This window comes from Labrus bergylta, chromosome 13 (assembly GCF_963930695.1).
Source record: "Labrus bergylta chromosome 13, fLabBer1.1, whole genome shotgun sequence".
Lineage (NCBI taxonomy): Eukaryota > Metazoa > Chordata > Actinopteri > Labriformes > Labridae > Labrus > Labrus bergylta.
The window spans coordinates 13,337,863-13,363,684 of record NC_089207.1 but is presented as its reverse complement, the minus strand read 5'-3'; the positions used below and the strand labels follow the sequence as shown (position 1 = coordinate 13,363,684).

The 25,822-nt window shown below is 37.5% G+C and overlaps 1 protein-coding gene across 1 annotated transcript in view; it reads right to left on the bottom strand.

Annotated features, from left to right (window-relative positions):
- Positions 1-3,296: 3,296 nt before the first annotated feature.
- thsd7ba (thrombospondin, type I, domain containing 7Ba) overlaps positions 3,297-25,822 on the bottom strand; it is a 118,217-nt gene continuing 95,691 nt past the window's right edge. The window contains exons 18-29 of the mRNA XM_065962286.1: positions 24,639-24,792; positions 19,946-20,090; positions 19,478-19,593; positions 18,540-18,657; positions 17,022-17,167; positions 16,157-16,325; positions 13,978-14,151; positions 9,110-9,205; positions 7,961-8,043; positions 6,830-7,025; positions 6,449-6,536; positions 3,297-6,142 (exon numbers count right to left, since the gene is read on the bottom strand). Of these exons, the coding sequence (XP_065818358.1) occupies positions 6,061-6,142; positions 6,449-6,536; positions 6,830-7,025; positions 7,961-8,043; positions 9,110-9,205; positions 13,978-14,151; positions 16,157-16,325; positions 17,022-17,167; positions 18,540-18,657; positions 19,478-19,593; positions 19,946-20,090; positions 24,639-24,792 (1,567 nt within the window). The 3' untranslated portion in view covers positions 3,297-6,060. The remainder of the gene's footprint in view (positions 6,143-6,448; positions 6,537-6,829; positions 7,026-7,960; positions 8,044-9,109; positions 9,206-13,977; positions 14,152-16,156; positions 16,326-17,021; positions 17,168-18,539; positions 18,658-19,477; positions 19,594-19,945; positions 20,091-24,638; positions 24,793-25,822) is intronic.

Here is a 25,822-nt window from a genome sequence, read left to right as displayed (position 1 = left end):
TTTACATGTTTTTTAATAAAACTCACCAAGTGGTCAAACAAGAAAACTAGAACTGATTAACAGAATAATTAAGTGCAATTTGACACCACTATTTAGTACCATTTGTATCAAGTAGTAATATTATTTTTATTCATTTATTTCACTAGTTTAATCATCATTTATTATCAACTTAATTGATTGCATCCCCACCATAAAGTAGTAGGTTAGTTAGATGTGGTTGTTTCAATTACTAATGAAATAGTCATCAAAATAGATATTAATATCAAACATAACATGATAAATTAAAAAGGCCATGGGGATCTTTCATATTGAGTGGATTTTAGTGTTTTCCTTTAAAGCATTGGTCATCCAGATTTGGTCATCTTTAAAAGTCTGTGTCTGGATCAGAATTATTTTATTCTGTTTTTCTTTGAGTAAGGTATTTTACCTGCTTTTTGTAAAGTGTCTCGAGATAACACTTGTTATGAGTTGACGCTATACAAATAAAAATTGATTGATTGATTGATTGATTGATTGATTTGAACAAGCAGGATGAAAGTGAGCTGGATTACCTGATCCTGAGAAAAAGAAAAAAAAAAGAATGACCAGATCCGGATCAGTCTTAAACCTTATACCTTTTGAACAACCAGGCTCTGGAGACTGAAGAGTTTAACTTAAGTAGTGGAATACAATATTGTTGCTTATGAAAGTAGAATCATTAGAATCATTAAAAAAAATAGTCCAGCGTTGTGCATTTGTATTAATATTTATCTCAGTTTGTTCTTGTTCTTGCTTGTTGTGCTTTGCCTTGAAAACTAAAGTTAATAATAATGGAAACACCATATCGTTTATACGTACAGAAGAAAATAAATCTTAATGAATCTCAATCTATCTTTCTTTCATATTTATAACATTTCATTTAATAAAAGAGAATATTATTTTGACATTTTACTTCGGCTTGTGTTTTTAATGCTGCAAGAATCTGAAATAAAACTCAAACTCGACCAAATTACATAAAGTCCACTCGAAGCAAGACTGGACTTCAAAGTCTCTTTATCAATTACTTGAGCTTGCAGCATCCCATTGTTCCCCATGTGCCACCTCTGTGCTCCCATATTGCAGGGTGTTAATCTTTTTAATTAGGATAACCTTAAACCAAAAAGGAGTGGGCGTAAAAGTGTTCAGATCTGTGGAGTTAAGTTTTTGCAAATGATAAAAATGAAACCCAGTCTCACTAAATCTCTTCAGTACCAGTCTCTCATGATGGATCTCAGAGTGAACACACACACAGCATCTAAAGTGTACAATTCTTACATCACAACGCTAAAATGCTGATGTTCAATGTGTATTAAATGTTCATCTGGTATTTCAAATTGTCACTACATCAAAATTACATCATAGAATGATTGGAACGTCATTGTGTAAGATACAATTTGGTATTTTACCAAAGTAGGTGATCGAAGTTTAACTATGTGGGTGGCTCTAAATTGAAAGGTCAAAGATCAGTCATTTGGTGCTTTCACAAATGTACAAGACTCCTGCAATTTTTTCAGACATTTTCGAGCTATACCAGCTGATTTTTCACTCAGACTTCAATTTCCAGATAGCCCCCCCAATTACATTTTCAGGATGAGTTGAATGTGAGAACACAGCAGGGAATATTTAGGAAAATTCATTGCCAGCGAGGAGGAGGATACGATATTTAAATCAAATGAGTTGCAGATGACTGTAGACTATATGCATGTGACCGGTGTGATCTCTGCACATGATGAAACTGCTTTGTTTTCTGTTGGCGAGTATGTTCTTCTCTGCTCTTTTGTTGATATTGTGGGTTTTTATTCCATCTGTTGTGCTCTGTCTGCCACTTCTAACTCGTTCTTTTTACATCATGTCTTGCCTCCAGAGATTCCACCCTGCCCTGTCTGAGGCATATTGTTTTTTGGTCCTTCTCTGAGTTGCAGGCACAAACATCTGAGAAAGTTTTCTGGGCTAGCCTGCATGACATTTTTCCTGAGATTTTCAATAGTGGATATGTGAAAAGTATAGTAAAGTATAGTTAAAGGGATACTTCACCCGTTGAAACATGAATCTGTATTGACATTGGGTCATATATGTAGTAGAAATGTGAAATAAATTAAGTAATAAGTTGGTGCCTTCTTGGCCGAGAAAAGGCAGAAAGTGTCTTTTTGGCTCATGTGGATGAAAGACACCAAATCCCAGAATGCACAGCACCGCAGGCCACTCCCACTAAGGTCTGAATCAGAATCAGAATCAGAAGTACTTTGTTAATCCCAGAGGGAAATTCGATTGTTACAGTTTCTCCAAAATATACAGTATAGCAGTAGAAATATAGTAATAAAAACATTTACAGACATATTTACTTCAACACATAAGGCCATTTCCTCAACTGATTCTGAGATTTCTTCCAGAATTGATCTTGGAAATTCCTGGCAGAAAACAGACTCTATGTCTGTGTCCATAGACAAACAGTGAGAGCACCAACATTACCAGTCCGCCCCTCCGCCCCAGCTCGAGCCGGCCCGGGCTCCTCGTCCTCACCGCCACCGACAGGCGGGCGGCCAGCAGCGTCAGCAGCGGGTAGCGGTTAGTGGCGAGCAGTGGGCAGAGGTACCCCCAGCAGCCAGCGGCCGCAGCAGCCAAAACTCAAGACCGGCCTGTCGGCAGCAGTCATCTCGCCGCTATATTTAGATTTTTTCACCATTATCAGCTTTCTCCATAGAGCCTGTTAGCATAGCTTCCAAGCAACATGGTGGACATTAAGTTTCGATTCTGGGAGTGAGTTCCCACCCACTGATCTGTGATTGGTCTGTAGCTTCAGTGGTCGAAAAATATGAGGAACTAGCGTTGTAATTTCACCCCGCTAACAGAAAAAAACTTCCAGTAACGCAAAAAACGTCATTTTGCATCACTGGAAGCTCCTTTTCAGACTTAGAAATACAAAGATTTCCCATCTCAGGGGAAAATAAGGGCGGGATGCACGACTATTCAAAAATACTACCAGGTTTCTAATGATACAAAGCTTAATGCAAATGGGTGAAGTATCCCTTTAATCTTTAGCAGGGCATGAAATTTCAAATTCATGGCAATTCAAGCAATCGATGTGAAGACATTTCCATACATCAACCACACACTTGTGGTGTCGGTTGATCACTTATGTCTACAGGGTTTATCCTATGGAGATAATAAAGATCTGTGTAAAGTTCACAACTATGCATCAACTTGTGGTTGTGATAAACAAGCTGACAGACCAGCATTGACTTAGCATACTGTGACAAATAAAACATGAAAACACAACATGTCTTTTGTTGTAACATTTTATTTGAGAGGAAAAAAACTTCATCATGCAAAAAAGAACCCCAATCCTGATCCTAAAGTACAACCTTTATCACTTTCTTCTGGAGTAGAACGTATGCCTAACGAAACAACACAGACTGATTGATTTTGAAAGATTATGATCATTCATCTGAGAGGCTTCTTTAGAGAAGATAACAATGTCTGACTTAGCAATCATCCATCTTGGACCATAGCATACTTTTATAGGTGTCCAATGAAATGGTGGTCATGTTGGTCTCGTGGTCTTTGTTTGATCTGGTTCAGTTCCCACATATAACTTCTGTGGCACGGTTTTCAGCTCTGTTTTCCTGTTGCTACTATTAAAAGGTGAGATTCAATAATGGTTTAATTTAATAGATCAATAACCAAAACATTACATCCTATGGAAAGTATGTCAACATTTTGATATTCACAAAATGAATCATTTTAGATGATTATTATAAAGTTGATGCATATTGCAGGACAAACATCCGCTCTGCCAAATTAAAGAATATTGCATTTTATGACAACGAGTGAGTTTGAAATACTAGTTACATCCAGATTGGAAGTAAACACTGCCATTATCATACTGTTCAGATACCCTAATTGAAACCTCTAATATCTTGAAAATGACTTGGAAATGAAAGCTAGGCCCACGTCTTTGCCAATGATCAGATGGCCATGACACAGGCACTTGAATTCATCTTTCTCTTAAACAAAAGTGACAGTCTTAAATAATTGAATTAGATGAGACAAAAGATTTATACCCTATTTCCCTTACAACATGAAAACATCCAGGGACTATCAGACCAGGAATCTGGCTGGAAGGTAGCATAATCTTATCAGCTGCTTATACATTCTGGGCTCTGCGGCAGAGCCAGTAATTACATTTTATCATGATCCGAGAGTCGAGGAGCTGATTACAATCACAGCAGGAGTAGAGAATCTCCCAGAAAAAAAATACTGAATTAGAGCAAAGAGGAGAGAATGTTGTGTTTTGCTTCCACACAGTTTCACAATTTATTAGCATTTTTTATCCTGCTCTTCATTTACACACACTAGTCACACACGAGCAAGGCATTGTGAAAATTGAGTGAACATCTTTTGATTTTCAGAAGAGGATTGGTCTTTGTTTAATACTGGAAAAATACCCAGTTAGTTTGAAAAGAGATGATCACATTATCTAGAAATGGTGATGTGTTTCACAACTGAATTTCACATTGACCTCACTTATTACAGGTGGCTAAACAGGTCTATTCTTACCTGTTTGGCAACCTGTAATACATATTCTTTGCAAGGCTACTCGGAGCGCTTTCAGCAAAAATGGTTAAAGCATGCCTAAATACAATCAGCTGTTAAAATACAATTGTTACAACATGTAACAACCGTATTTGTACAAATATTAAGATATACAGTTACGAGAAAATACATTCAGGAGGGTCAGATAACAAAAGTTAAATCCTTAGATTATGGAAGAAGAAAGAAAGTGTATGCTTAAAATCAAGTCAATTCCTTACCACAGTACAACCACCATAAATTAATCTCATACTTTGGGATGATGTTTTGCGCTATAATCAGAGGTATGAACTGTAAGTTAAAATAAAAAAAATACAAAAATACAAAAAAAAGTAATTAAAGAAATGTTTTACAGAAACACAAAAAATAGAATCAGCTCATTCATTTAATATGTGCTTGCACATATTTTGTATTTGCTGTCTGTCGGGTTTAAGCCCTGTCTTTAGAGTATTTAATAAGCAAAAAGAACATTTGCTCATAAAACAGTTTCAGATTTAGAGGGCAAATTTAATTTCTATTGTATTTATCTGTCTGAATGATCGGAACTGTTATCCTTTGAGGAAAAGGTGTATATGAGGTATGATCTTTGTCATGCTGGTGTATTTGATTATTGGAATTAAAATACATAATTTCTGTTCATTCTTGACTGTATGTCTGCAAGTACCGTTAGAAATTAGAAGATTTGATGGTGTCTCTTAATAAAGTTACATTTTTTACAGAGTCATAAGATAATCAGGGAAGAGAAAAGTCTGCTTTTGGTTTCCACATAATTCAACATACGGCATCATCAACAAAACACAATCTAACAACAACCACTTGCATCACAATTGGACACTAGAAAAGTCTGTTGGAATGAAATAAAAACAATAGTGAATTAGCACTAATGTAGTGCATATAGCATCCTGTTTTGTCTCACAAATAAAAGAAAGTTTGTTGTACAAGGCTTGCGACGTTGTATTTTTCAAAGATTCAGAACTGATGAAACAAAGTCGAAGGTCAAATGTTCTGTTATTCTGTCTTTCTCAAAAAGACATTCTCAAAATTCGGCATCTCTGGTTTGTTTTTTCTTCCTTCTCAAGAGTCTTTGTGATTTTTGGGTTGCAAACAGTTCTTCCACTGTGTGTTCACATTGCAAACAGTCAACAAAGACAAACTACAACCATTTATATCCTATGCCTAGATCCCTTGATAAAAGTGCCTAGACACCCTTAACTTATTCACCAAGTTTGGCTTTGGTTCCTCTTCTTCAGGGAGAATACATTGCTACAGGCAGAATATGAGCTTATTGCCTTTCAACAAGAATCAGAGTTCCTCGAATGCATGTTGTCAATATTGGCTCTACAGCAAACAGCCACCTAGCTTGTAAACTTGCCAAAAAGCTGCGGTATGTTATGGACTTGATTGCTCATTGAACACATTCAGTAGTTGGTCAGTCTGTAGCTGGGCATGTTCTTACATATCCATGTCCCCATCATAGGCCAGAGTCAAGGGTTTCTGGGATGGAAGGGATGTCTTAGTGGTTTTGGATGGGTTGCTGAAAAAAAGACAAGACAGAAAGGCTGATGGTGTATCTGAAGCACAGGGCAGCACAACTTGATTTCCTTCTTTACAAAGAATTCCATTATCTGATAGCAGCTGCAGTCTCCAGACAAAACATTGTTAGAAAAATAACTCATACTTGACAGGGTGCTTTTCAAGGAAAACAGATGGTTTAAAATTCACTTTGCTTCTCAACATTCAGTCCGTTTTTTAATCGACAAAATGTGTGACATGCAAGGATATTTATGTTCTTGAAATTGCATTCTGATGGATCATAATAAGAAAGCAATATAGTACATACCAGACCAGGAATGACAATGCAATAATGAAGAGTATAAAGATGAATCCAACGGCAGTCACAGCGTAAACCCAAAGCTTTACTCTTCCATCTGTGCAAGCAAAAGGTAGTTTGAATAGAAAATTCTATCTATAGGTACACCTTTAGTCTGGATATCTTAAGACTTTAATCTCAGTGGAACAACTTGAATTCTTGAACTTTCAGTGGTGATTTGAGATTTAGATTTGACTGCATACATTGATGAGCAAAGTTTATTTAAAAAAACTGTACCATATGAGATTTGACCTCTTGCACAATAATCCTACAGCTACAAAGGCAGTTTCAAAGTCAGTAATACATTTAGCCAAGCTGGTTGAGTGGTAAAAATGATTTCCATTTCAGTACCTTGTCCAACAGGTCGTAAGGTCCACTCCCTGAAGAGGTCCTGAGCCTGAGACGGCCCGGGTTTTAATCTTCCAGAGTTGGTTTTCACATCAGCTTTCTTGTTGTTGTCTACCCCCGGGGTTCTGGTGCAGTAGTCCAAGAAGCCATGCATGGTCATCACTTCAGTGTAACCCTTCTCACACCCACACACACCGCTCTGTATGGGGGAGGGATTGAAAGGCCAACAGGACATCATTAAAGCCAACACAAGACAGCGTAGTGAGCATTACCTCGTTAGCACAAACTGTGCCAACAGAAATCTCTGCAATTTATTGTGAGTATACTGCTTAGCTTTATTTTTAAAAAACTTAGACGATTTGGTAGTTTTTTATTGTCATAGATCTTTTTTTTTTTTAAATACAATATAATAACCCCCTTTCTTAAACTGAAAATTGACTTTGAGAGAGGCGAGGCTGTGTCACTGGGAGGACAAACACAGCAAAGCAAAGAGTACAGATGAAATTTTATCAAAAGAAAGAGAAGAAAAGATATATGTATATATATATATATTACAAGTTCGCAAACAGAGGGGGTGTATAGTCAAAGGGTCACTTCTCAAGCAAGTCTACCCTGTAGGCCCAGTTACACAAATATAGCAGATGATCTCATAAATATTGATAGACTCTATTAACATAAACAACATTAGCTATTTAGCTTTGACTTTTATTTTAAAAATACAATTAGATAGGTGTGATTTAACGTGACTACTCTGAGATCACTGAGACAGTGTTTGGGGGCCTTCAAGTTTACATTTATTTTTTCCAACAATAAAATATGTCCTTTTTAAACAAACAATATCTTAAACTCAATTGAGAATATTTTGGTTAAAGAACCAGTGTTCCATTGTTTTGCATTTGAATGTTACAAGGAGAGGACTCTAGGGGGCAGTAAAAAGCCAAGCTTGGGCTTCAGCATTCCCCCCCGCCCCATGTAGGTGTAGCCAGTAACTGACAATGAGCCCACATTGATTAGTATCCATTTGATTACCCTGTTCATGATCCTCACCTAGCTTGGGGTAAAAGCAGGTAAAAAAACAAACACAGTTAAAGTAAAAAAGATCACAAATGCCTGATCAGAGCACAAAAATCTTACCGGTGTGCAGTATGAAAAAGGTTTGGTGCACAGAGGATGGCAGTGTCTGACTGTAGTCGGCTTTTTCTGTTGGAAACAACCCCCTGGTGAAAAAAACAACAGGTTCTTGTTTCTGTTCCTTTACCCATTGATCACTGAATTAATGTCCTGTCACACCAGATAAATGGGACTCAGTTGCCTATCAGGAGTCTTGATCAATTGGTGAACAGTTTAATTCAAACATGGAAAATTGCATGTCAAAATATACCGAAGTAATGCCTTGCGGTCTTCCCTCCTCTGCAGATGGAGGTTATTTGTTCTGGCCTTTTATTTATCAGTAACACCTCCTTAGAGTGATAAGATCACACTCACCCACCATTTGCAGCATATCAAGCTCCCCTAAAGCTTTCTTTCCTTGAGCAGTATTACCTTTGTTCTGCTTCTCTGAGGGCCTGCTTTACTTCCCACAAATACAAATGCATGATTATATTTATATTGATTGAAAGCCTCCCAGCTCAGACTGTGGCTTATTGATTTGTTATGTTAAGAGGGAGAAAAGAAATCAATGGGGGTTGCAGTGAGAATAGGAAGATCAAATAAGGTGTTAAATTCAACTACACCACACCTCAGAAATGGCTCTGTGTGTAACTGCATCTGCATCTGTTTATTTGCAAGTGTATGAAATGTTGTAGGCCGATATTGAAATGATGCCATTGCTCTTTGCAGGGTATTAAAGTAACTGATAACACCCATCATATGATAAACAGCGTGTAAAATAATATAATATTATGCACTGAGATTCATATTTAGCAAACATCTCATGCACTTGCATGTACATTATTTTATGAGTCAACACGGAAGCTAATTTTACATTTATACCAAACCCAATTACATCCACCTCTGCCAAATATTCTACTGTGACATCTTTACCAGATGTTCAATTACTGTCTTGGCACTGCTTACAAATTTCTTGAGCCACTATAAGCCAGTATAGTTGAACATATCAGTGTGATCTATATTACATTTTCAAATGAGACTACGTTTCGTTTTCAAAAAGCCAATTTAACATTCATTTTTATGTATGGACACGTGTGTGATATATATTATATATAATATGAGTGCTTATGAAAAACCTTCCTAGGATAGACAAAAGATATTCGTTCTACTTACCTGTTACATTGACACCATCCGAGCGCTGACACCACACTTCCCTCTCATTGTTGCTCCATCCTCCTGTCCTCCACTGGTAGCTGTGACATTTTCCTCCTGTAGCAATGGCAGACAGGAATAGACTATTCTCAGGAGCAATTTGTTTAATCCATCCAGCCCTGTTGTCAGATTCCCTTGGACACTAACTTCTACAGCTGCCCTGTTGACTCATTTTAGAGACAGGAGATATGGACCTTTCTCTGAAACACAGTGGTATGTGACTATTCACAGGAAATTAGATCATTTCAATTCATTTGTTACGTCTAGTTTCTAGTCAAGTGTTAAAACACCCTAAAAGAAAAAGACAGTAACAAAGTCAGAATTCAGATTTGATCTTTCAAAGAAAATAAGTCCCCAAATGTAATGTTTAATTATAGCAATATGACAAACAAAAGAAACAACAAGGAAATACTTTAGAATACAGTGATCAGGTCAAAGTTAGGAAATAAGTTGCACTAATGAGCAATGTTGAAATGACTGTCATTTACAACACATTCAGTATTTAACTCGGTTGCTACTGAGATAAATGATAATATCAAAGTAACTTGTGATGACTTACAAAACATGAAATAAATGGCATTCAAAGATTACACATGTATATGTTCCTACTTTTTGCATCTTATTATGGACTTAACTAAGGGACATATATGTCCAATGAAATAAACGGATTAGTTGAGTTGAATTGAGTCAATAATAAGAGCCGAAAAGGCAGCTTACTATTGTAATTGTGAAACTTCCATTTATTGCAGAACTGGCCTTTTAGGCAGGATTTGCAATATCTCTTTTTAGCCTTCAACTGAAGGATATGTTTTTATGGAATCCCAAGGCAGGCCTCAAATCCATTGTGTCTATTATGAGCTGTGACAGTGTGTGGGCTGATGGTTGATCTGTCATTGTGCAATCATAACTCTCATGAATTTCAATAGTGCCTGATACACACTCACAAACCGTGGAGTGTGGCATGAAGGTTAGCAGAGTAAAATACAAATATTTCTGTGGCCCTCATGAGTAGATGTCCATTGATCTATCTTGAGGATTGAATGTTTCTTTCTTAATAGGTATATGACAAAGGGCTATTGGACTAATAGGACTATGGTCAAAGTAACAACTTGGCCTTACAGATTAAAAGAGTTGGATTTTTTGTTTTTTTTAAATCAATGTATAAAATCACACACAAGAAGAATATTCCTCTTAATCGCTACTTATTACTTACTAAAAGTGTGTGAAGATGTGTCCACAGAGAACTTGCTCTTTGCCCATATCTTTCTGCTGTTAGGGAGGTTTTCTAGCCTCAAACTTTGGGCAGGGATACTTAATTAGATAGATAACAGGGTAAATGCAGAGGACAATGGTAATCATCAATGGACATCTCTCAAGAAAATACATCGACCACAATATGATCGACTGTCCTGCTCTGTCCAACAACTAGCAATCACCCCCCACACACATACACACACACACAAAGACATGCTATTAAAACGGTAATGGGGGGTAAGGTAAAGTGAACAGAGACACAGAGAATCATCCCACCCCTGACCCCCCTGTACATTATCGCTTGTATTAAACTGCTCATTAGATAGTAAACCATTAATTCAACAAAAACATTGATTAGCAAACTAATATATTGATGTATACAATCACAATATTTGTTCCAGTAGAAAAATATATTCAGAACTTGCGTACATAGCAAGGTTAATCTCCATAGCCTTTTAAAAATGACACTCATTAGTCCCTACAATTTGATTACATTGAACATTTCATTTGTGGTTAAATGACAGTAGCTTAAGATTCAGGTTTTATGCTATTTCATTGTCTAAGTCTGTTCAAATTAGAATTTCATCAACACAATATACAACACTGCCATAGCCCATATCATTCTGTGTTCAGTTTAATGTGTTCAGTAACTCTTGACCATCACTTTGAGTCTATAAGCATCACTGTGGTTTGCTGTGCTGCTTCACTTTTTTGCCACAGTAAACAGGATGAAGTTAAATGTACTGGACTTGTTTCTGCAGAATTATATGAATGCAAAAAGAACTCTGGATTATTTGATCAAAACTATATCATTATAAATGGTATGATTTCCAAAGCAGTCAGCTGCAAAACAGAAACATACCGTTAACGGCCCTCAAACCAAGCAAACACACTGACTCTGGTGTTTTATCAGTAAGAAGATTGACACTTTATGGTGACACGCACACACATTTTGAGTATTCTAACATTTTAAAAGGTAAAAAACTAATTGTGATTAATCATGATGTATCCCAACCTCTAATGGATTAAATATTTGTAATGGATTGACAGGATTAATATTTAAATATCTTTTGATTAATATGACTATTCATTAAAAAAATAAGACTGTTGAGTGATTATTATTAATGATATAATGTAAACTGGGCAAATAACCCTCAGTTCAGTCAGACAACTCATATTTGTCTTTGTTTAAAATATTTATTGCAGCAACAGGACATGGTTTGCGTTTAGTGTCTAGGCGGGATAAGAGGATATCTTAATTCCTCAGTCGGAGGCTACAGGTATTCACCTGGGGCCCGTTTCTGAAAGAAGGTTTAGTTCAAACTCTGAGTCAGTTAACCCTGAAATGAGGGAAACTCTGGGTTATCCGTTTCAGAGGGGGAGGTCACTCGAACTCGAGAAAGAGGGGTAACTCCAGCCGGTTCCAGAGGGAGAGATTACTTTACCTATGAGTCAGTTACTATGGTAACTGAGTCTGTGAACCTAACTTGGTCGGGAGCAGGTTTTCTGCTGTGAACCCTGAGTTTCTCTCGGTCTCCGCCCTCTTTAAGAGCCAGAAACACTGTTTCATTTCTTCATTCTTTCATTCAGTCCGTATCACGCCGTGTTAGTGAAGATTCATCGGTTGTTTGAATAAATATCCAGGTTGTTTTAATATGATATGTTAGGTAGGCAATACTACAGCATATAAAACTAACTATTTTGTTGAACATGGCATGTCTTTTAGTCGAGCCTCGGTATGAAGGGGCTACATTACTCCGCAGGGAATTAGAACATTTACGTCAGGAGATGTTCCTTTAAGTAGGGCTAGTTAATAAACTAAACAGGATAAAGGTGAGTGGACATTTAGCCTATGAATACAGCATTCATTTGGGGTGAAGGTTAATGCACATTCAAATAGAATGAAGTAGACTGTAGCCTACTTTGTTTAAACAGGCTATATGTCAAATATGATTAAAATACCCCTGAGCATAGTTTGTTCTTATATTTCATTATTATATTATATTTTCAAGGTCACTTTTCTTCCGCTGGATTTCATCTTAATGAAAATAAATTGTAGGTTTAATACCATTCCACCAGTTTTGACCTGCAACATTATTATTATGATTAAATATGAAATGAATAGACTTCAATAGAGCAGCTGTTTTCTCTTACACCACTTCTCTCTCCTTTGACGCTGCAGCATTGTTCCTTTTTTTTTCCTTCTTAAAACCTGTTCATATCCGCCATATGTCCACATGAAGATTGGCTATATTTCCAGATGGTTAAAGTAGAAGGATCTCTTTTTTGTCACTTGTTGCCATGGTGAATCATAGAATCGGGGCTCCATTCATGTTGGCTTTTTATCGTCGTGGTGCACACGCTGAACACCGAGTCGACCTACTCAGAGTTGACTTAACAAATTCAAATCTGCTGATCTGGAACCTAAAACTCAGAGTTTCCCATCTGAGAGTTAATCAACTCAGAGCTCAGGGTTAGACTGAAGGTGTGTTGAACAGGCCCCTGGTTGGGTGTTGGTGGGGAATGGAGAGTGCAGTACCGGTGCAGGTCAGAGCTGGCAATGAAAGAGCAAGGGAGAGGGCGGAAATCTTGCAGTTTAAATAGACTGCTAATTAGAAGGAGGTGTGGAGTGATGAATATCAAGTGTGAAACCAGTGCAGTTCGAGTTGTCTGCCTGAACTAGCTTGTAGGCATCACCTCATTTCTTTTCTGGAATGTTTTGGACAACGTTTCGGACTGATAGGGAAATTCTGCGACCACTTAGGACCAATATTTTAATATTAAATTATTTTGCTAGAAACTTACGAAGCACAAAGAACTCTTCAATTCCTTCATCAATAAAAATCAGTTCCAACAATAACTTCTTCAGGGTGTGAAAAGAATGCTCTAATCTTCCTTGAATGATGAATTAAAGGAGCAATATCTAACTCTGACATGTAGCGTTTAAAATTGGTACTGTAGTCCAAATTCAAAACATTGAAGGGCGCTGTCTCCCCCGCCCCCTCCTCTCTAGAGTTGATGCACACAAGGGTTGCCATATCATGGACACTGAAGCTTCAGTGTTTAGCCAGCTCTGCATTTTGAAGCCTTTCTGTGTTCTATATCTCTTAAATTTTTCAATGGATCTCCAATATGAATCTTAGTTTTATCACATTTCTGCTCGTGGAGCTGATTTGAAGAATGCAGAGGCCCACTTCAATTGCTGCAAAACCTGTTGGTTTGCAGTTGACTGGAAATCTTAGGGGGTCCAAAACGGCCGTGTGGGGGTGCCTTAAAACTGCCAACCTTCTCTGGTCAAAACAAATACAGAACATTGGACTGGGATCGAAACTTAAATGGACTACATACCGGCTGCATTGTTGTCAGACAAGCCCGCAGTTCAATCTAACATGTTTCTTTAATGTCTGATACATTTATTTTAAGATGAAATTCAGTAGACAGCTTACATATTACTCCCTTAACTCAATTGTTAAATTGTTTAACTTATCATGCTTACACGTGAAAAAATGGTGAGTATACCAGTATGTTACTTGTGATTGGCTCAAAGAATTACAGTATATGATTTGCCTTAATACCTTTACAGGGGCGGGTCTCAAAGATTTGATTTGGACAGCTCTCCTGGTTCTCCATGACCTGAATGATTACTGCTCTAGAGCGAGCTTGGCGACCGGTGGTCTCAAAGCTCCGCCCCTCCAGGCAGGTCAGCTGACAAGAACTCCAAGATGACCACACAGTCAAATGGCAGTCTCCTGAGGGGGAAAAAAACAGAGAGAAAATAGCATGACATCAACTGATAGGCATACTTTATCTTTAAACACTGTCAGACTTTTTTTTCTTTTTTTTACAGATATTTGTTGTTCTTGCCACAACTGTATGGGATAGTTTGATTGGCTTATCTGCTAGCACCTGAAACATGCATCTAAAACAACGTCATTGCAGGTCTGCAGATGATGATGTGCAAAATGCTCAAACTGATTTCTCAGACAGCCCAATGGGTGTTCAGAATAGAGTAACCAGAGCTTTAAATTATACAAAATAAGCTATAACTCTGAGCCAGACTGTTAAGGCAACTCCTGACAGCCTGAAACGGCTCTAAGGAAAAGCAAAAGTCATTGGAAAAAGTCAAGTGAAGGAAGTTTTATCTTGCAACTGAAACTTTGCTAATTGTAGCTTAGTGCTGTGCTCATGGATTAACGTTGGGTCTTGGTCGATAATATAATGATGAGTAAGGTCTGTCACCTGCTTTTTGTAAGGTGTCTTGGGATAACCTTTGTTGTGAATTGGCCCTATACAAGTAAAGATTGATTGATGATTGAATTTCAAAAATGTTTTAGGAGCGTAGGCTGGATGAGGCAGTCTGTGCGTCTACAAATATCATGCAGTCACTTACATTCATAGGTTAGGCATTAATATTCAATTTAATTCTTTTTAGGATTATCTCGTAGTGATAATATCCCCTGCTACTAAATATTCTCAGTCAGAACAACCCCTATGATTCTCTGCCCAGAACATCCATTAGTGACTGTCAGTGTATTGATGCATCTCTTTCATCTTTATATGAATCCACTCGATCAGCTCCTCTCTCCTGCTGCTATGGCTCTGTAAACATGCTGTGGCAAATACTTCAGTGAACAGATCACAGCAACGAAGACGAAGGAACACACATGGGGTACATCACATGCATGTCAAAAACCCCTACATTGCTCCCACCACCTTCATACCCACACATGGACTCGAATTCACACACATCTGCTCCAGCCATCAAACACTTCTGATGCTGAGCCAAGGCACACAGCAAAGGCTGCTTGAGTGATGAATCAGTGCAAGGATCAGAGGAGAGTTAGAGAAGGATGAGCAAAAGCAAGCACTGCAAGATGATGTAGCTTCAAAGTTAAAGCTAACAAGAGACCGAACTTGGCACAAGCCTTGCCAAATAGATAACTTGTCTTTTCATAGGATAATAAGGATAAAAGGATTGTTTTTTCTTCATAAGAAAATCAGTATGTGACTATGCAGCTGGCTTGTCAGTCAACTATTAGGGCTTTCACAGTTGCCTATTTTTGGCTCCTATTGAGATATTACCAAACCAGGCGATAAAGCCAAAAGTAACAACAGACTCCATCATGGAGTTATAGAAAAGTGTCATCAGTTTACTCAACACACCAAACCAATGCCAAGGTACTTTTAAAACTGAACTTGTTCTACAGTCTACAATCTTAGTTTTGATTGGTGAATTTGACTTCCATCTCAAATCTTTTCACATGCCCTTGGTTTTACTGATATTTGAATTTAAAAAGGACTTATCCCACCACTCAATTCAATCGTCCACCACTGTTCCAAGTGCTTTGTCCTCCCCCTGTAACAAACTCACTATGACCTCAGGCTAAAGTAGATTAAGCTCATAATAAAACTGTACTTTTCCCATTTGTATCTTAAGGGCTTCAGAAAAATAAAAGTTAACAAAACTTGTATTCAAAATTATGTTTCATTCTGGTGTTCCAAGATTGCTGGCTTAATAGCTTATTGCACTGACATTAGCTCTCACCACACAAATTTCAAAAGTGCACAACCAGATAGTGTAAAGCTCAAAGAGTCATTCGTTGATCTCTGACTTTTTTATTTTAGAAAAAATTCTAAAAAGGTCAACTTACTGAGGAGAGGAGATGATTTTGTGACTGATTGGAGTTAATAGGTTTTCAGCAAGACTAATTATTATTATAACACAAGTGAGCATAATGATAATCGGTATTATACCTGGGCAGGGAACGAAGCAGGGCTGCTCCATTTCCTGTTTGAGCTGCTGTCTAAGTTCATCTCCGCAAAGCTCTCCCTTCACAGGCTGAGGAGAAGACTTAGGCCAGTCACCCCCATGGACAACACATGTCAGGTTCCTTCCATGAATTCCCTCACCACACTTTGCAGCCTGCACACACAAACATATAAAACAGAAGATTTATCAATGTTTTGATATAATGCTGATCAAACCATCTGGTTATTCAAAAGATTGTAATCAACTAAAGTTAGGTGCTGGTAAAAATAGTAGAATAATGCCAATACTTGATGAAAATGAATTGAAATAGGTTAAAAATCAATGTACCCAACGTACCCACCCAAAGTGTGTGACTTTTATTTTTCATATTATGCAATTCAATCACATTTGTTTGTATGCATGCACATGTGAGAACCAAAATTTAGACCAACTCAGCTACCCAAGTGGGTAAGGAGGTTTATTGCTTGGATGGATGAACGTTGGGTCTTTGTAACATAGCAATGAGAAAGGTCTTTAACCTGCTCTTTTGTCAATTCAAATAAAAAAGAGTATGGTCTTTTACCTGCTTTTTGTAAAGTGTCTTTAGATAACATTTGTTGTGAATTTGCGCTCTACAAATAAAGATTGATTGATTGATTGGTTGATTGATTAATTGATTGATACAGGGTCAAAAATCAACGTGATTCTGTGAAATCTGACTTCATACTTAAAAAAAAGGTTGCAGGTAAGAACAAAAGATTAACAAAAACAGAAACAACATTTCTCTGCTATGCGCCAGCTTGGCACATTGTACATCGCATTAAGGTAGTAATTTGCTGTATGATGTAGAATTCACAGAGCAGGTCATACCTCGACAGAGCATGGAGACCAGTCACTTAAAATCCATGTATAGCAAGGCCTTATGGGACATGGCTTGGTCTGGCTGAGCTGGTTAGAACAGGGACGACCCTCTTCGTGAGCTTCCTGCAGGATTCTCCGAGTGCGCACATGCTGACCTGCAGAACATCAAGGCACACACCATTAGGATGAACAATACAACAAAAGAGACATAAGTACATTTGTTAACTGCATTTATAAAACGTCAATGTGCAATCGTAATACTGTCTCTATCTTTGAATGCATGAATATTTAAAATGTTCAAGGCCATGTTATCATGTCATACAATCAAGTATCAATCAAATCCATCAGTAAATTGCAACTGTGATCATGTTGAAGCCCTTTAAAACTCAATAAGTCAATCAAATAGTTGAGTATGAAGAGGAACCTCTCATCTTCACGACAAAGAGGAATGACCACAACTGCACCATACATATGTGTGACTGTGACACAATGCTATGCTTACATCCACAATTTTGCTATACAAGTGCGCTTTTTTTTTTTTAGCTAAGAATGTGTGAAAGGAAAAGTAAATGGCAACAAGAAAAGGCAAGAGCCACAGAGTAGGACAATGTATTAACAGCTCATTGTCTTGATCCTTTGAGGCTCACCGAAAAGCCCTCCGTCAGCCATCCAGACAAAACAGAACCACTATGCGTTTGTGTTTCACCAGGGGAGATGCCGAGCTTAACGGTCTCTAGGCCGACATAGCAAAGGGACTTCAGCTCTGCTATCCCAAAAATCAAATCCAAAACATTAACGTTCCCATGTCGCCTGACCAAACAAGATATGCTTGTTATTTGCATCTGACACAGATATGATGCAAGGATAGAAACAAATCCATCATCAAGGCTTACAGATGATTCCCACAATGTGTGAGAATGAGCTAAGACTTACCAAGAGAGTCACAGTGACAGAGCAGAGAGAGAGAGGGCCATGGTTTTAAATCCCCACTTGAAAGCATGTCTTAGTTTGAGCTTATTAAAATGAGGGGGTCACTGTGAGAAGAAAGTCAGTCAATGACAAAATTAAAATTAATTCATTTAAGAAGTTACTGTTGAGTCCCTCTTATTAACAGAATAACAAGCTGTCTCTCAAGGCCCAAGAGACAATGTATGCATCCTGGTTTAAACATTTATTTTTGTATATTGCTTTTCAAAGTAATGAATTGTTTTTTTTAAACATGCAGAGGTGGGGTATGTATTTAATTTTGCAACACTGAATAATTTATGAAAATCACAAAGGAAAACTGATAGTTTAAATGAATCTGCTATAGGGGCACCAGCGGCCTGGTTGTTAGTGTGCACTCCCCTAAGATGGGCTGTTGTCCTCAAATCCACTGTGATATCTCTCTACTTAAGGCATAAAAAGCCTGAAAATGAACCAATCAAGTAGACAGTATGATGAGATGCCACACATCTGGCGACTCTGTTTGTTTAGTGGGTGGGTGACTGTTTTCCTATATTTTAAGTGAAGTTTTCTCGCCCATACCTTTGCTTCCACAGGTGTGTGAACAGTCAGCCCACGGTGACCAATCTGAGAGTATGCAGCTGACAGGACAGTCAACCATGCAGCTCTCAGAAAGCCTCCACTCATTGATCAGACCAAACTGTAGAAAACAAGAAGAAGTCTGATTCATTTTCACTAAAAGGGACAAGATGTTTACATTTCTCTTTTCTAAATAGACTGCAGGGGAGTATGGAGTCTGAAATTTTACCACTAACTTTGATTTCAAATGTTTTCAAAGTAAATTTTACATGAGTGATTAGAAAATGTGCTTCACTCAGTGGTGCAATAAGATTAAGAAACAAGATACTGCACATCAATCACTAATTTATATCAAACAGAAGAAAAGGAGAACAATATCTCAATGCATCCTGTAATGGATTCTTTGATACTTTGAAAACATTACTTCCTCTCCCCTTGTTCCCATCAGTATTGGTAAAGATTTCAAAGTATTGTGTATGAGAAAATAAGAAAGTGTAAGTCCAGTACATTCCATTAAAACAAAAATGATTATGATAAACAAACATAAAACTTCCGAAATGCCTGCTTGAAACTCGCTGTATGTTGTGAAAAAAAAAAAAAAATCAAGAATAACGAAATAACTGTGCAAATGAAATTTTCCACAAAGTATAATTGTATACTCTTTAAAGGGATAATCTGTTTTTGAGTAGGGTATGAGGTATTTACAGTAGTAACTGTATTACCCACGGTAGTTCTCAGTCAGTATGCTCCCTTTATTCAGAAACTGGCTGGAGTGCCGGCACTCCAAACAAAGGGGCTTAGCTGACTGGTAGCTCACTCACTATTGACAAGTACCTCATACAATACTGCTCAAAAAGAAAAAAAACATCTATCCCTTTGAGATAGCTGTTCAAACTGAAGTATTCCATTATTAACTTAATGTTCGACTACATAGAGATTACCTGCTCGCACTTTTGCGATTCCACAATCCCACCATCGCTGCGAATACAGTCCAAGAGCCGAAACCGTAATCCCCAACCACAGATAGCATGTTCACTCAGATGACATGTACTCCAGTCTGGAATACACACACACACACACACACACACACACACACACACACACACACACACACACACACACACCACCAACAACAATGTATCTGTGTCACTGTTGTACTCATTTGTATGCCAATGCCAGCAGAATCCCTCTGATCTAACAACATTGTGCTACAGTCATTGTGTTTTATTTTTGGAATCTCTCATAACTCTGTTTTACAGACGCAAACACAGCCAACCCCTCAGGCTTAGCTTTACATTAATTCAGTTCATTACATTCACATATGGGATAAAACAAAGAAACGCTCTGCACTCTCAGTACCTGCCCTGTATTATTCACTTGCACCTCAGAGCTGCTGTGCCTATTCCTACCTGAGACTCTGTACTGGTAGGTGAAGCAGGTGCTGTTGAGGATACAGGGCTCTGACTGGACCAGCTCTGGACAGGATGAGTTTTCCGAGGCTGGGAGGCGGAGGATGTGTCTGCTCCTGTTCCTTGTTGTTCCTTGGTCACATTGCTGCAAAACAGTAGCAACATCAACAAATGAGTTGATAAAGGTCCAGGTTCAGTTTCAGTGTTAAAGGGGATTCGACGAAGCGATTTGGATTGAAGTGTCCCTCAACAAAGAAACTAAAGATGTCACCTGTATTTCACCCTCTGACTAACACATGTTAAATATCAAATTAATAATGCTGTAACTTTGAGGACCACCAGGTTTATATTTACAACTAAAGGATCAAAAGTTATTTCTGGTTCTTTTAAACCTGGATATAATTTTATTCTATAAAAGTAAACGTCTGATTGGTAAACTAAACTTTGAAATTGCTTCAGTAGATTGCCTCAGCCAGCAACCTTGAAACAAGCTATAATGGCTGCAAAGATATCATCTGGGGCCATTGAACCAAATCCAAAGTTTCCAGTCAATGTGCTTTCTTTTGCTACAGACACGCTTGCTTTTGATTTCTAAGTTTCAGACATTTGATGGTCACTTACTTACATTTTCACATGCAAGGATGGTTTATCTGGTACTCTGTTTTTTGTGTATACAAAAAGGTACCAAATGATAAGGCAGCCAGATTTGGAGCACCTGGGCCTGGCACTGCTTTAACTGATTTACATGTATATCTATTTATTTATATTTATTACTGACAGAAACACTCCACACTTGAATTAATTATTCAGTTGTCCAATTTGAAAGAATATAAATTCGTATTGTGTCATAATCAATCGGGTCTATTCTCTTATTTGTCATGGGCTTTAAGCTTGATTATAAAAATCCATTGACAAAAACATAATACAAGAGTTACTTGTCTATCACTGCCATGGGCAATTGTTTTATTATGTAATTTAGTTATTTATACACTGTTGTCCCTTGTAGTTCTATTACATAAAAAGAGCACATTTCATTTAAGTAAAATATGCAACATTCTGAATATTAATATTGCAAAAATCTGAGTCATCCTGTCCATTGTCAAGGGAAACTGAGCTAGAATAACAAACTTTAGCTGTGTCAGCCAGATTTTCTCGAAACATTTGTTATGACCTTAAAAAACGATCTAAAAAGCATTTGTCTATTTGCTCTTGCTGCATCTGGAAATTCTCATCAATCACTGTTACTTCCCAAAGAGAGCCTGTTTGTGGCTCAGTTATTGTACCCTTAATGTTTAAACATAAACTGAGATTCAACCATATATGTACACACAACAGTCTTGCAGTCTTCAGGCTGAACTCCACTTTTTGGTGTTGACAGCTTAAAACCAGGAACAGAACAGTTTACAGTACAGAAGCATGAATATTAAATACAAACCATCTTACATTTTTAATCACAGAAAAGTATAAAGAGTTTGGGGATTTGCTGTTTTGTATTTTATGTAACTGAAACAAAAGATGCATTTTTGACCTGCATTAAGGGAAGTGTGTTTGTTTACACAACTGTAGGGAGCACACAAAAATTCAATCAATTATTTCAGTCTGTAGAAAAAAATCAAATAAAACCTGAGCTATAAAAGCTGAGTGCCACTTCAAAATACAGCAGGCAGAATTATGGTTTTTGTAAAGTAAACTGTTTGTCATGTTCCCTACCCTGAAGTGCAAAACCCAGTTTGAAAGGGACAATTACCTTACCACACAAGTAGCTACATGGTCTCTGACTTGAAAGTGCCTTGATTATCATCCTGACAATCTACATTCAGCTAAATTCACCTCTGGCTGTGTCTGAGGGAACAGCTTCTGAATAGACGTGCTCTTGAATATGAAGAAACTGTTTGGCAAAGCCCAGTCATGTTTTCTCCATCCTCCAGTCACAAAAACAACATTTTCTTGTAATAAAAATGCGTTGTTGTTGTTTTTGTCACAACAATCCAGCCCTACAATTTAAGCATTTATTTCTCCATTGCCTGAATTTTTTCTAATCAAGGCACAAAGTACACACTAAAAAAAATGACACGTCATTGTGGTTTCTGTGTATCCTGTGCATGGTGAAAATACCAAACTTTAATGCTGTGTTTGTTCTTCAGCGTAAAGACAGCTCGGGATTATCCTTGATACTCTGTGACAGGAACATCTTAAGCCTATAATAAGGTGGGTTGGTAAAAATATCAGTATGCCGTCCATGGACCCAAAATCAGGGCTGAGTTCATCACAATTCTGCACACATCGAACTACAACATCATTATTAAAGCTGAATAGACTGGACTAGTGCATTTAATGCTAAGCGTCCCCTTCTGCAGGAACACAATTAATTTGTGGAATAAAATACCTGTGAAGGATGTCAGGAATTTAGATGGGCCTTTTAAAGAGCTCCATCTCTCATTAGTGTCTCAGGGTATATGTACCAGTCATTCAGAATGTGAGACATACTCTTCTGTAAGGAATATGGAGAATCAATAATAATTCAGTGACTTGAGTTTCTGTATGACAACATGATGTTTTGAGACTGGTTGTGGAGTTATGCAAGTTATATAATACAAAAACAGTCCTGAGAACTTTTGACTTTCCAAAATACAGTTGAATTCATATACACTGTAGACATTTGCTTTTAGCAAGTCTGTAAATCAGATGAACTAGTCAGATACTTTCTCCGTATAAGTATGATCTTTCATTTATTGTAAAAGTGCATGTAAGTGACGTTCCCTATACTAAAGTAAGTAGAAGAGTTCATGCAGAGCTGTGTTAGGTTTGTTGGGAGCTCTTCGGAGTAAAATTAAGAATTTGTTTTAACATAACATTTATAATTTTGTTGTTTATTTATTTATTTTTGAAACCAGAAAATTATTTATTTGTTATTTTTATATATATGTAGGCCTATATATATATCCCATCTTTATATTTAACCTTGCCATGGTATCTCTTTCACTGCTAATTTGTGTCATTTACACAATGAATACAGTGTACCATTTTTATAGAAGTAGTCAGAGTGTGGTGTTTTTATTCGGTCATCATACGTAATAAAATCTTTATAAACAGTATAAGCAGTTTAAACAAAGTCAACAGTGATGTATTAAGTAGTGACTCAATAGGTGTTGGCGGACAGAAAAAGCCTGTCCTTCATTCTTATCAAATTAAGCTACCAGTGTCACACTTAAGCCTTAAAATAGCTTTATGAAAAAATAGCTCCTTTTTTTAAACCAAAAAGTGAATAACATGTTTAAAAATGTATATTGGTATATAGTTTAACCACAACAACAGAAACACATTTCCTTTCGATACCTTTTCTTTTCACAAATCCAATTTCCATCTAAACCATGCTGACTCTTTCTCTATAAGCTGGCCTACTTAAGAACTTCACCATTGTCTCACATGCACATTGCAATGTGTGGTAAGCATTTCAGAGCTTACAAAGATAACATTTGTTTTTCACAGTTCACTGAGCTTTAAGATATCAGTTTATACCAAGCAGCAACCTCCAGTGTTGAAAAGTGTCTGCTTGAGGCTGGCTCCAAGAGCCCCGGAGGTCACATACACACCACATTCAAAACAGCATGTCTTTAAAGCAGAAATTGACTTGTTTACAGCCTGATCCAAAAAATGAAATAGGTCAGATTAGTTATTGTCCTAATGGGCACACACTATACAGGGGAGATTTTTTTTTTATAACGCATTTTGATTTAATGAACGATATAGAGTGTTATCTATAGTAAGGAACGTAGCTGACCTGATTCAAAGGTGGGCGAAATGTAACAGTTTGTCAGGAAGATTAACCCCCCCCCCCCCCCCAGCACTCAGCCTGTTGTTAGGTTGACTGAAAGTTAGGGTGAGACAGCATGTCCAGCTGCTACCGATGAGCCTCCAGAGCCCCCTGTCGTAACAGATGGGTGATGTCACTCAGGCTTCGTACATTAATATTTAAAGTCTATGGTTTAAACATTAACGTATATCACCAAATGAATTTGATGGCTGCTCTTTAATGTTAAGAACGCTGCCAAAGCATAAACATTTCAACACAGGGAACATTGAATGACTCAAAATACTTGTTAAGAAAACTTAGTGGACTGTTGAGTTTGTCAGGAACAAAACATGGATATGTCTGTGGGCCGAGCTAAAATCTATGAGTAGCACATGGTTGAAGCCAAATGATAAACCGGCATTGGAAAGTGATGGCATATAAGTATCATCCAACAAATTTTCAGCACCAAACATTGCATATTTAAGTGGAATTTAAAACCACAAATGGATGCAAAACAGGGGGTCAATGCAAACAAGAGCTCTTCAGAATGACCATTTATTCACTACTGATGTGCTTTTTGGACCTTTTGATTTAGTCGTGGGAAGGATAGCACTATTACTTTTCTGTCTGTCAACACTTGTCGGTGTCAATGAAGCTGAATTCCTGTGAACTGGCAAGGTAATATTCTGTATGCCAGTAGAACTGCAACATCATTCTACCTAACAACTTTACAAATGTTCCAAATAATGGAGTCTATAAAGAGGTTTTTGAGTCCAATCTGAGTCTAAAGTCATTAAGAAATGTCCAAAATGCTTATTCTATCAGCCAAAAAAAAAGAAATACAACTTTGAAACAACATGTGAACCAACAAGGAAAATATGAAATATCATGGTGTCTTACCAGTGGGCAGTTGCTCCAAAGTCCCCAGGATGTAGTGACACAGTCGCCTGGGCAGACCAGAAAGCAGACCTGGGCTGTGGATGGTGTTTCCTCATGATCACACAGACTCTCTTCCACACTGCTTGCTTCACCTCCTGTTCCTTTCTTCACACACCTAGCAGAGTGGTAGATGTGTAATTAGTCTCCGGGGCACTCCGTCCTTACTGTATCCATATAAGTTCTACGTTTGTAAGGTTTTTTTTTTACTTGAAATATGTGACACTTTTACTTTGTAGCTTGTAAAAGGGTGTCTTAAAACCCAATTGGAAAACTGGGGTTCATGGACACAACAAAAGGACAACAACCATATGTTTCCCATGTGCATAGTAGGTTTCTCGTGTTTTTCACGTGAAGTACAAGTGTTAATGTCTAAGTACCACTAACAACGCTAATAAAACATCAACTATACCTTCATTTAAAGGATAGAAGAGCAAAAACAGAGATGTGTCAAGATTATCAGCTACAGTTTCACCTAGATTCAAATTTGTTTCGACAAACCTGGTAACTAGGAAGGTGTATGTAGCCTACTTGTACTTTGTTAAAATGCATAAAAAATGTACTTAGTTTAAAACGGTACACTTTTTTTATTGAGAGTTAAAACTATTCGCAAACTTAAATGCATAACAGGCATAATCCCTAAAAAGATGTAAATTGAATTCATTCTGTTATAAGAGGTGCACCGAACATTGAAGACATTTTCACAAAAGGGCTGAACCTGGTATTACAGTCTCACATATTGCCATTGATTCCAACATTACATTAGGAAAGAGGTTAAGAACAGTTTTTGGCTCGTTTACTTTGAAATAGCTCGAAGAAAAATATACCTTTGTCCGTTGTGTGTTGGGAGACAACAGGCTACACAGGACACAAGATGGCAAGCGAAACTCAAGGACAGCGTTTTTTGGAATCAATTCATCGCGCTAGTGAAGGAATCTGCTGCTACTGTTAGACTGTTGGAACCTGTTGCAAGGGTGGTAGGTGTGTCGGATCCTTTTGCAAACTGAAATGAATTCAAGGATCTAATTTGAACTGCACTGAAGATAAGAAGATAACTTTGAACTGAAATTGAAGTGTTTCATTTATACTGTCATTTTGTGAACCTGATATATTTTACTTTATTTGGAAATGGGTTATTTTATCACCTG